Raw genomic sequence first — 12,348 nt, forward strand, 5'->3', positions numbered from 1 at the left:
TAATCTAAACCTGACCTCTTTTAGATTGAAGCTGTTCCCCCTCATCCTATCACTACGTGCCTTTGCAAAAAGTTCCCTCCCAGATTTCTTGTAGCCCCTTCAGGTACTGAAAGGCCACAATAAGGTCTCCCTGGAGCCTTCTCTTCTCCAGGCTGAACAACCCCAACTCTCTCAGCCCATCTTCATGGGAGAGGTGCTCTAGCCTTCTGATCACCTTTGTGGCCATCCTCTGTACTTGTTTCAACAGGTCCACATTGTTCTTGTCTTGGGGGCCCCAGACCTGGACCCCACCCCAAAGATGGAGTCTCGTGAGAACAGAGTAGGAAGGCAGAATCACTTCCCTTGACCTACTGGCCACACTGCTTTTGATGTAGCCCAGGACATGGTCAGCTTTCTGGGCTGCAGTAGCACATCTGCGAGTCATACGGAGCTTCTAATCAGCCAGCACCCCCAAGTCCTTCTCCCCAGGGCTACTCTCAATTCTTTTTCCACTCAGCTTGTATTTGTGCTTGGAGTTGCCACAGCCCAGGTGCAAGACCTCACACTTGGCCTTGTTGAACTTCATGAGGTTCACACAGACCCACCACAGCTTGTTATCATTGGCAGACTTGCTGGGGATGCACTCAATTCCACTGTCCATGTTAAACAGCACTGGTCCTGATACCAACCCCTAAGCACTTTTGAGTTCAGAGTTGATTATGAGGAACTCTCAGGGAGTACAGGGTGGATGGAATCTTTGCATCTTTGTATTCTTCAGCACTCAGCAAATTTACGCTTTGTTTTAATTCAATCTCTTATTTTCAAATATATAAAGTAAAAGAGCCAGGGAGGGAGGGAGAGAGGGAGGGAGGCTTGCTGCAAAATAGCAAAGTGATGTGTGGTCCATAGAGTAACTTTGTTCAACCCCTGTTTCAACTCAGGCTGAAAAAGTGATGGGAGATAGAAGGAAAAGATAGATCATCACACTGAGGAGACTGCATGATGTTAAAGCTTAGGGTAGTAGAAATAGTATGTTATTTGACAACATAAAGGTCACTGGTCTGAAAGAAAAATTGGAGCCTCTCAGAGAGGATAGAAGAGATGAAATAGTCACTTGTATTGAGCAGTTTCTTTAAGAGACAAGGGCCTATGGAGTTTAATGTGTGCGGCATACTCAGATATGATCGTAATCAGAACCATGGAAAAGCTCACAGGTAAGTAGTAAATGCTGTCTCTCAGAGCAGTGTTTGAATGGCATGTAGTAAACAAAGCATTGAGTCATCTTGAGGGTGATGGAAGATTGAATACTTGTTAAGTAATTGCCACTGTTCATTGCAAATTTCATGAGTCAGAATGATACTACTTTGTAATATTAGTGAGGCAATTTTTATATGACATGACATTTAGCTATATTTATGATTTTTGCCATCAATAGGGAGTGACAAATACCCTCATTATTGATTCAAGAAATGACAGAGTAAGGTCTTTATAATGATGTCATCTAATGAATGTATGAACTAAGTTGTTGACAGCATGTTTATCTGGCTGCATTACTCTTAGCCTGATTGATCATGTTTGTATTTTATTAAATCCAGCTAGTGAAACAGCTCCATCTCTTCTGTTTGAACACATTTCTCCAGTCCCGTGCACTGAGTGTTGAATTCCCCGAGATGATGTCAGAGGTGATTGCTGCCCAGCTACCCAAGATTCTAGCCGGGATGGTGAAACCTCTTCTTTTTCACAAGAAGTGAAATGTCTTCTCTTATCATAGAGGTGATTTCTGGGTCATTTTTTGTTTGTTTATTTTGGTCAAGATTTTGCAAACATCAGGACGTCAGTATATTTGTCATACTTACCTTGCCTCCTGCTGTATACTTGTAACATACACAAGCCATTTAAGCTTGTTGTATATATTGTGAGTTTCTGATTCCTTAACTACAAAAATCACAACAGTTGTAAGAAATGTTTGGTAAACTTGGCTAGGCTGCTTTTTAGATATGCATATGGATGACAGTGAGTAGACTTTCCGGATTTCTAACAACAGTTATACATTTTTCTTATATGTTGCACGCTCTTGAATTTCTGATATGACATGGTGCAAACTTTTTACTTTAGTACATTGTGTGCTTGGGTACCCGTGGGTGTGTGCATAACACAATATTTTTTAGGAATTAAAATAAATATTGCCCACATTTTCTCATGGATATTTAACTTTTTATTAACTAATTAGCCTCACAGAAACAGCCTTTCAAAGTCAGCCATCCAGGATTAAGCACACATTACTGCAGTACCTTCATGAGTAACTGAAGCTCTAGGCATACACTATAACACTATATATTCATATTCTTGTCTATGCTCATGATGCATTGAAATTCTGAGTCCAGCATACTGTTTTCTACAGCGTTCAGTGCAGCTCTCCTTCAAAAATCAGAAATCTTAGGAAAATTTCAGTGTATATTACACCAGAAGTAATGTGTATGCAAACCCACTAAGCTTTGGTTTGTGTTATTTTCCTCAGAAGTCCAGCACTTATTAAAGCTAAATCACTTAGCTGTAATCATAAATTCATCAGCTATAACATTCTGTATTTCAGAAGCTTTAAATCGAGATGTTTTCACTGACTACAGCTCTTAATAATCTTAATGTTTTGAACTCCAGTGCTGAATACTCAGAAGGCCATTAGCATCAAATTAGAATGAGACTAAATGCAAAAAGAAATGGAAAAGATGACTGCAAATATTTTGATACAACCAGACTCATTTCAGTACTATTTAGTGGAGCTAAAATATTTTATATTTTAAATGCATGCCATTATAATTGGGGTAACTGTAAAAGAGGAGTTGAACTAAATTAGCTTTATACATTCAAGAAGAATGATGTTTTACCATGGAAATGAATATTTTACTGAAAAATTACAATGTGGTGGTGTTTGTTCCCTTGATATGGATATGAAGCAACTCATGCATTTAAGGCACGTAAATTGTAAATTGTAGCCATATTCGAACAACAGAGAAACAGAAAAAGCTTAAGAAGAATTTATGAGTCTATTAAAATATGAAAAATTATGCCAGTCACTGGAAATGATACTTAAATGTAGGAAATGGTGAGTTTTGGATACTTGCTGGTTGTACGCTTTTGCTTACCCATTACATGTTGGATGCATCAATTGTGTGAGCATGAATTGGTGGTGGTGTGTAGCTTGATCTGTACAGACATACCCTTGTCACATGAACAAAGGCCCATGGGACATAAATTCAGTATCCCTGGTTAAACCAGGGTGCCCCTAATTAGAAGTATATGATGTAACTTGTTCATAAAATTTACCTCTTGATTCTTGAAAAAAATGTTGACATTGACAACTAAAGGTATATCTAAAGGTATCCTAACTGGTCATAATTTCCAAAAGCCAATGAAGAAGAAGCTACCTTACAACTGGAGATAAAACATTTTATATATTCCCCACATAGTAGTACAAAACCCACTAGAGTTGATGTAAAGATGTGTCCCTCAATTAGTGGTATAGGCAGACTTTTGTGTTATTTGACTAGGTTTATCATTTCTGACTGCCCAGACAAGCAATTTCTTTCATATTCAGTACAGTCTGACTTTTAACTGTGATCCTTAAAGCAATTATGTTTTAATAAATACCACAAAATTCTTTGTTTCTAAATACTGAAGTTTTGTTTTATTTATTTTAATTTGTGTTTGCATTAAGTAATTGTGGATCTCTGTAAAAAAATCCATTTCAACCATTCCAATTTTGTGTAACAACATTTCCATGCATTCTTTTGGATTTCAAGCATTGCTACATGATTTACCATTGAATAAACAGACTGTCTACGTTACTGTTTAGATTAAACTGTTAACAGAAACTTCCCACACTAAAAATTACTCTTCAACACCCTAATTCTGAAATCAGAAGGTAGAACAGGCAGTATGTTTCCCTTAGGAATGCATGAATCAGCCTACGCCTGCCTTTTACTTAATCCCTAAGTGAATGACATGTCACCATGTCCCATAAATATGGCAGACTAGTCTGAAATACACTATATTTGTCTCAAAGGCATAGTGAAAAAGGAAGAAAATATATCTTTTGGGAATAGATAACAAAGATTAAAAACATTTTAAAATTATATTTCTCAAAGGAAAAAATTTCATAGTCATGCTAAATGCACTATACAAGATAGAATGAGTTTGGCTAATTGTGGCTGCTGTATTAATTTGAAAGTCCTGTGTTCATTATGCGATTATCTGAAGTTCAAAAAAAACCTTTTAATTTGAGAACTTCCAGATTTGACCCCAGTTTATAAAATTGCCTTTAGTCTCCATTTTGATATTGTGATTTGCTCTGGGTTACACAGACACCATGAGCAGTGGAAAAGGACTTGGGGCTGCTAGTTGACATGAACATGAACATGAACTAGCAGTGTGCCCAGGTGGAAAGAAGACCAATGGCATCCTGGCCTGTACCAGCAATAGTGTGGCCAGCAGGACCAGGGCAGTGATTGTCCCCCTGTACTCGGCAGTGGTGAGGACACACCTCAAATCCTGTGTTCAGTTTTGGGTCCCTCACTTCAAGAAAGACATTGAGGTGCTGGAGTGTGTCCAGGGAAGGGCAATGGAGCCAGTGAAGGGGCTGGAGCACAAGTCTTATAAGGAGCACCTGAGGGAGCTGGGGCTGTTTAGACTGGAGTAAAAGGAGCCTGACAGGAGACTTCATTGCTTTCTACAATACCTGGAAGTAAATTATAGGAAGATGGGGGTCAGCCTCTTCTCCCAGGCAACTAGTGACAGGATGAGAGGAAATGTCATCAGGCTGCACCAGGGGAGATTCAAGTTGGACATAAGAGAGAATTTCTTCACTAAAAGTGTGGTTAAACATTGGAATGGGCTGCCCGGGGAAGTGGTGGAGTCACCGTACCTGGAAGTGTTCCAAGAAATGACTGGACATGGCACTTGGTGCTGTGGTTTAGTTGACAAGGTGGAGAGCAGTCAAAGCTTGAACTCAATGAACTTGGAGGTCTTTTCCAACCTTAATGATTCTGATTCTATGATTCTACGAACACAGATTGAAACATCAGATTGCTTTCTTCCCTATAGAAATCTTGTGTACTGTGACTTTTCAACACTGCAACAAAGTTCAGAGAGCAATTATCTCATTGTTTTACCAAGTATGAGGCTTAATAGTTGTCTGTGTTTCTCTGCATTAATATTTGTTTAAAGATCAAAGCATTTTTTGACCTGAGCTTTATTAATAGGCGTAAATAAAACATCTTGTAGTGCTTCTCAATATATTGAACAAGGCAAAACTGCTGGATCTTCTTATGCTGCATTTTACACAATTGAAATAAGAGGTTTCAGCAGATGGAATTTTTTGTTTTCTGACATTTATGATGAGCCTAATTATATTTTAAAGGTATGAAACCTGTAGTTCTAATTAGAATGCTTGCCAGCCATCTTCTACAGGCTTTTGCCCAAGCTATCACTAAAAGTTCTCCATACACTAAATATGTAAGCAGTACCTGATACTAAACTTCTTCAGGTCTGTACAGTTGAGGTACTTTTGACCCAAGCCCTTCAGCATTGCCTTCTGCTGATACTTCAGTGAAGCAAAACAACCAAGTCATCAGTTTTCTTTGAGCTCTGCTGTTGTGATTCTGCTCTGTAGAGGCATCACATTTATAGTTTTTAAGTACAGTTTAGGAGATTGAAGGGCCTTGCCATGGCAGCCCACCTATTTTTGGAGAGCTGTGACAATGCAGTGCAGAGAAGAGGAGACCTCCAGCCCCAGCAAGCTGCCCTCTTTGTCTAGAAGCTGCTTCGCAGTTGTGCTTGGCTCATGTTTTCAGCAATCTCAGCTGAACATACAGTTTTGACCAGCCTTTAGGGAAGGGGGGATGTGGGTTCCTTAATAGCTAGTCCATGACAGGGGGAAATGTCATCTGAGAAACTTTCAGTCAATTTCATGGGGTTTTGGGATGGCCTGGTTACATGTATGCATAATAAACACAAGCTTAGGCATTTTTGAACTGCAGCTGTTTCTTCAGCTGCACTACAGTTATGATTCTTGTGCTCTATCTACAGTAGAGAAAATGGGACTTAAATTTGTATTTTCTGACCAGTCAATGCCTTATTAGTACCTTAGCTGGTGTCTTTTCTTTCTTTTCAAGGGCAATTATGTGTCTATTTCAATTATAATTTTTGGGAAGATAAACTGCTTTCCTGTGTTCTTGTCTTCATCCAAATATTTATCTCAGTTATCAATAATCTATCAGTAGAATGAAAAGTAGGGATCCTGCAGCGATCTTTCCTTCCCATACTCTCCTACCTGCACAAACTTAAGGTTACTTTAGCTGCAGAGCAGGAGGGGATGGGGCTGCATTCTACCCATGCAGCACTGCAGCTCCAAGATCACATATTTTCCCTTACATGCTGTTTGTGGCACGCTGACCTTTCTTTCCTTCCAAGAAATCAGCTTACAGCCACAGAGCTAATATACAAAGCCCTCCCATCTTTCCATGGCTCATAAGCCTGTGTGCATACTGCCAGGCTGGATTGTCAGCATTGCTGGATTTATTGGCTTGTACTGCTTTGTGTCATGGTGACCTGGCTTGAACAGAAGGTTTGTTTTTAGTTCAGCTCTCTTTTTCCCCTTGGAAAATGAAAAGGGAAAAAGGAATATTTTAGGTATTTTTTTGCTGTAAAATTTATGGGGTTTTTTTTCAATGAATGCTATTAATTTATTGGGTTGACATTATTTGCATGCAGAATGGTACTGCAGCTTCTCAGATGCTTGGACAGAAACATGAAGTAAAAGGTGACTGCATAGATAGCATAGATATTAATAACTAAGTTAAAATTTAGCTGCCTGTTTGCCTTAAAGAAAAAATAAATAATCCTCAGAAAACAGTCTTTCAGTGCTGTTGGAACTAATTCAGCAGCTGCATAACTTTAAGTACATGAGCAGTGCTGCACCCTTGATGTATTTTTTTGCTCACATTTAGGAATTTTTTTTCTGAGTTGAGCTCACAGTGGTATCAGGTATTTAAAGAAAATAAAGTATATAAAAAAGTGGTGAGCTTACATTTAATTCTAGAATATCCTTTAAAACTGGCAACATTTCTGTTTCTTGCCAGTGTGGGGTGGGCTCATTATAAAAATACCATCATGAGTCTTTTAGCCGTAGATCATTTTTTTTCTGACCATGAAAATTAAGTTACCTTTTCACCTCTGCAGGTACAATAGTTCCACCAATTAAGCATTCAGGCATATCAGTGAGGAAGTTCTCACAGTGTCATTTAAATAGTCTCACTCTATTGCATTTTCCCACACTCAATTTAAATACCCACCCAGCCAGTTCATTACTAAAATCTCTTTTTGCTGTGTTGAGGAAAAAAGAAATACATCATTGTCAGGAATTCAGAATACTGCATCAGTGAGCTTCACAGCTGCGTACTTTCAAATAGGAGGCTAGATTGGATGAAAAACAGCTAGTGAGCACAAAAAGCGTCTTTGACATCAAATCAGAAATAGCTGGGCAGACTAGTAGAGATGCTTTTGTGTTTTACAGGTGAGATTTATATGAATATCACCATAAGTTGCTCATTCCATCTCGGATGTACAATTTTCACATGTGCCTATTTTTCTAGATACTAATAGAGCAATGCTTTTACACTTCATACCCTGTATTGTTGGTTTATGTCCAGCCTGAGACTCTAACCTGTGATGTCTCCAGTTGAGAATAATGTTCTCATCATGGCACTGCTCAAAGAAACTGATTTATTCCGGCAAGACTGTTTTGAGCATGAATATGGAAGCACATTGAGCAATATGGATCATGAATAAGGAAAGCACCAAACCAACATATGCATGACAGTACACATCCAGAAAGGTGTGTAAGTGGCCTTAGAGTACTTGAAAAAGAAACACCCAGCGACCTGCAATCACTATGCAGTTTTAAAAGTAAATTTTTTTTCAAAGGAATATACAGTTACATTATATAGTGCCTGAATAAGACTCATTTTATACTAAAATTAGAAGGATCTCCAATTCATTTCCAAAAGAAAGGAAGCTCCAAGGAGTTACATAATATTTGAAAACCATAAATCTGTGTATTTTATAAGTTCCTCCAAATGGATGCATCTATTCAAAAGGCATTTAACTACAATTATTGCCAATTTATAGGAAAGGTAAAACCAACTCTATGAATAACAGTGTTTCATGCACTATTTTTTCTGACAGTATATGTCCTTTGTATGAATGCATTTTTAAATGTAGCATCATAATTCACTTTATGCATCATCACAATACAAAAGCAGTTTGAGTGGAATGAGTTTTCACGTGCACCTCAGAGTCAGTAAGGGTCACAGCTTTGGTCTTCAGGGAAGGAATTGAAACAGTGGGCTAGCAGGTGGCAGACTGTTACATGTAGGAATCTTCCTTTTGTTAGAAATATTTGGAGTTGTTGTGTCTGAAATAGGGACAAAGATGCCTGTAGTGCAATTAATAGGTCACTGATATGTAAAATGTGGATTTTGCTGGTCCACATAAGCATATTCTATTATAGACAAAGTACAAGACACTTGACAAAAATTATACAATGTTAAATAGAAAAAAATGTGACATAATACCATCAGGACAGACTCCCAGCCTGACTGTGGGCCATTAACACACAATGGATGAGAATATTGTCTTTTGGGACTGTCATCACTGCACATCAAGCGTTGGTCACCTGACAATGACAAGGCTTTTTGCTTAAAAATTCAGAAGTTTTGTAATCCAAAGCAGAGCTTACAATATAGTCATGCTGTGAGTTGGCCAGTTCACTTCTTAACAATAATTTCATAGAATCACGCACCCAATTGCTATTAGATGTGGTTCATAGTGATGGCTACAGCCAGCTTAGATTTTACTGGGAGACAGAAACTGCTCCCCTTTCTCAAGCTTCAAAATACAGCTTCATGTGTCTGTTTGGCTGTCCACAACCAAAAGGTTGCACAAATGATTAAAACACAACATTTAAAAAAAAAGAAAAATCCAAACATCTGAAATTCTGAAAAAATTACTTCATGAAGATTTTCATTTAAAGTATCCTTAAAGCCTTCCCTGAAGACAGCTATTAATGTTAAGAAAAAGTACATGATAGAGAAAAGCACAACCTGAGGTTGGGCACTCTAGTATGCATGACATGTTAAAGTTTCTGAATTTCACACAACCTCTAAATCCCAGTTCCCATATTTGTAAAACATTTATTCTCCCCTCCTTCCTATGCGTTCAACACACTTTCTTTCCCAATGGGTTACTGGGATGTGTAATGCATTAACACTTTGCAGAGACTTTGTAATCCTAAATGGAAAAAATATGTAGAAAGCCAAATAATCCTTAAGTTTGAGATATGTTTGGACTGATGCTCATATTTCTCTGTATTTAACATTCAGGATTGTGATGGATATAATTTACAATTTGCTGCCATTGTTTTTATTTTTCGAAAAAAAAAGGGGCTTGTATAAGATTTGTGTATTTTCCTCTTGTGAAGAGAAGCTTTCATCTATATATTTGTACACCTGAAATAATAGCTTTCAAGTATTTTTGTAAAAGTGTTGCCTAGCTAGGTTGTGTCATGTCCAATAAACTGGGGATATGCTTACTTTGTCGTAGTATGAGAAGTGTTTAACTCTTCAGTTACCAGTAGATGCAAGAAAATCCACTAGATTGACTAGGAAGTAAAGCTACAGAAGGGCTCTGTGCCGTAAATGGACATGGATCTGCAGTCACCAGTACCAGGCTGATGGAGCCACTTTGTGCTTGCTGTCCTACAGAGCAGCTGCCAGGAGGCTGATTTCAGTGGGGTTTCTTGGGCAGCTCCAGGTTAGAGACAACACACATTGATCATTATTTATTGATTTAAACCCATATGACTGAGGAAGGGGGCAGAATTATTTTCCATTTTGTTTTCAATTCAAACCTTCTACAAGACTCAAAGAACAGGAGATGATACCATTTTATTTATTTATTTATACTTACATGGAAGGTAGTGACTTTAATGAAATGTGCAACTGTCAAAACTGCCAGCATATAGAAACACGAAGAGAAGTTACAATGCATTCCTGATCTTCTGGTATAAATATGCACAAAGGAAAAGTTTTATTAAAATGTCTGCCATGCCATGAGGGGCAGTAGGTGCAGGAACAGCAGCACTAGCAACAGGTGCTGACATGGGAGCAGAGGCTGTGGCACTGTGAGAGCAGAGGTGGTGGCATGATGCTGCTGGTCCAGATCAGAGAAAATATACCTGAGTAGAGACACAGCTAGCACAGCAACCAACACATTAAGTAATAATTTATTTATATGTATTTAATAGCCATGTTTTCAGAGTAAATTGTCCCTAGACTTTACAGAGGCAGTGCCTGAGCTCATGACCATGTCTACACCAAGAACTGAAGCTATCCCCTACCAAAATTGGTCACTGCCAGATCTGCCTCCCAGGGTGCAAGACGCAGTGCTCTTCAGGATATCATCCATCCATCCACCCTGCCATCTTCAGTTATGGGGCAGAAAGCACTTTCCTTGTTGCTGGTCATTGACTTGGCCTGGTGCAACCTTTCCTTGGCTGCACCACCAGGGCACATCACCTCTGGCTTTTGAGGAACTGCAAAGCTCAGGTGATCCTTTCCCCATCCTTAACATGTCCCACTTCCCACCACACTGCCCTCTAATGTGGCGTGCAATAGGCAAGGAGTGGTACTTGCACCCTGGTGAGGGGCAGAATAGCTGAGAAATGTAATGTGTCCTCCATCAGCTGGAATGACCACCCCTCTCCCTTCTTATTCTGAGGAAGCACTGGCAACTCAGGTCTGGTCTGCTGGTTTGGATGTAGCCCCTTTCTAAGGACGTGCTAGAATGTTAGTGTGCCCTCAGAAAAGCACTAGTCATGCCAACAATGTCAATACTTGTGGACATTATTTCCATATAATGCGGAACATCTTGAAAGTGATGTTTCATTTTCATTTCTGTATCTCTGTTCTTGCGAATTGGTCTCTTGGATTTTATCAGTACTCCATGTGTACATCACAAACAGTTTGACAAGGCTGGGATTTACCACACAGGTGATTTTTTTTCTAAATTAATTTAGTTTTAAACATTCTGTGAAATATAAAACACTAGGGGAAGACATTTAGTCAGTACAAAAATACATAAGTTACTTTCAAGTGGAAGTTCTATTAGGAGCTGTCACACAGAAGAAAATAATACGAAAGTCTTTGAGATATTTTGAGACAATTGAACTACAAGGTGTCAAAGTTTAAACTTTGACCACAGTAGGACTGTGGTCCTACTTAAATATGCATTCAGTTTAGCACACCTGCATTGATAGATTTATTTAGTCCTGAATTATTTATTTACACAATGATGTCCCCCTGGATTGAGTGGAATGACTTCATTTGTATATACTCTGTCCCAATTCAGTCTCAATGCATATCTCTTTTGCTCAAAAAGAGTTTGTTTGGTTTTTTTTTTAACAGACATGGTAATGGAAGGGTATAAGGAACGAAATAAGGTTACTCATTATTTGACATACAGTGTTAAACCCTTTGAAGTAGAAGTTTTTGCTTTGACCTTTAGTGAATAAAAGCCCGCCTAAATGAGACAGGTGTTTTTATTGTGACATCTCAGATTCCATAATGACACAGCTGCTGTCGAGCCTGACTCATCTCTGCACAGCACAGGTGAGCTTCCACTTAAACATATTAATGAGTTCATGCAATAATCATTGTCTGCTCACAGCAAAGACAGTGCTGCTGTTTTGTGATTATCTAAGTGAGAGAAAGAAGTGGTGTCAGAGATCCTGCTGTGCAGGAATTCAGATGAAACCATCATTTCCTTTCGTATGTGTTACCAATAAGGATGCTGCAGTGCTGGAGAAGGCATCAAACTGAGCCAAGGGTGAGGTGATGCTATGAGAAGGTCCACTGTCCTAAATCACCCCCTGTGCTGCATTGGGTTTGGTGTTACCACTGTTTTACTCAAATGTTCCTGCAGGGAAGGCCGGCCCAAACAAGTGTCTTGGAAACCGAAAAGTGAAGAGATGTGTTTGTTCCTGCTGCCTTCGGGAGAGGAGATGTTTGTGAGAGATACACACAAATAACACCGTGATAAACACTCTTTCTTGATTTTCCCTCTGGATAAAAACTATCCAGAAAAGCTAATTGTGTTAGCTAAAAAGCCACAATATTCACCTGAGTTTCTCATGCTGATACGTTTACAGACATCTGGACATTTGGCTTCCCAGTTCATTTAGTCAGGAAATATTTCAAGGAATCATTTAAACGAAGAGGAGAAAAAATTATTAAGGAAAAGCTTTGTCAGTGGCAA

General features: G+C 38.8%; 1 protein-coding gene across 1 annotated transcript in view; it reads left to right on the top strand.

Annotated features, from left to right (window-relative positions):
• Positions 1 to 3,878, top strand: part of PGR (progesterone receptor) — a 37,482-nt gene extending 33,604 nt beyond the window's left edge. Inside the window, exon 8 of the mRNA XM_051780182.1 lies at positions 1,575 to 3,878. Coding sequence (XP_051636142.1) covers positions 1,575 to 1,730 — 156 coding nt within the window. The 3' untranslated portion in view covers positions 1,731 to 3,878. The remainder of the gene's footprint in view (positions 1 to 1,574) is intronic.
• The last annotated feature ends 8,470 nt before the right edge of the window (positions 3,879 to 12,348 follow it).

The sequence above is a fragment of the Manacus candei genome, unplaced genomic scaffold (genome assembly GCF_025592945.1).
Source record: "Manacus candei isolate 608988 ecotype Guabito, Panama unplaced genomic scaffold, ASM2559294v1 h1tg000014l, whole genome shotgun sequence".
NCBI classification, from domain to species: Eukaryota; Metazoa; Chordata; class Aves; order Passeriformes; family Pipridae; genus Manacus; species Manacus candei.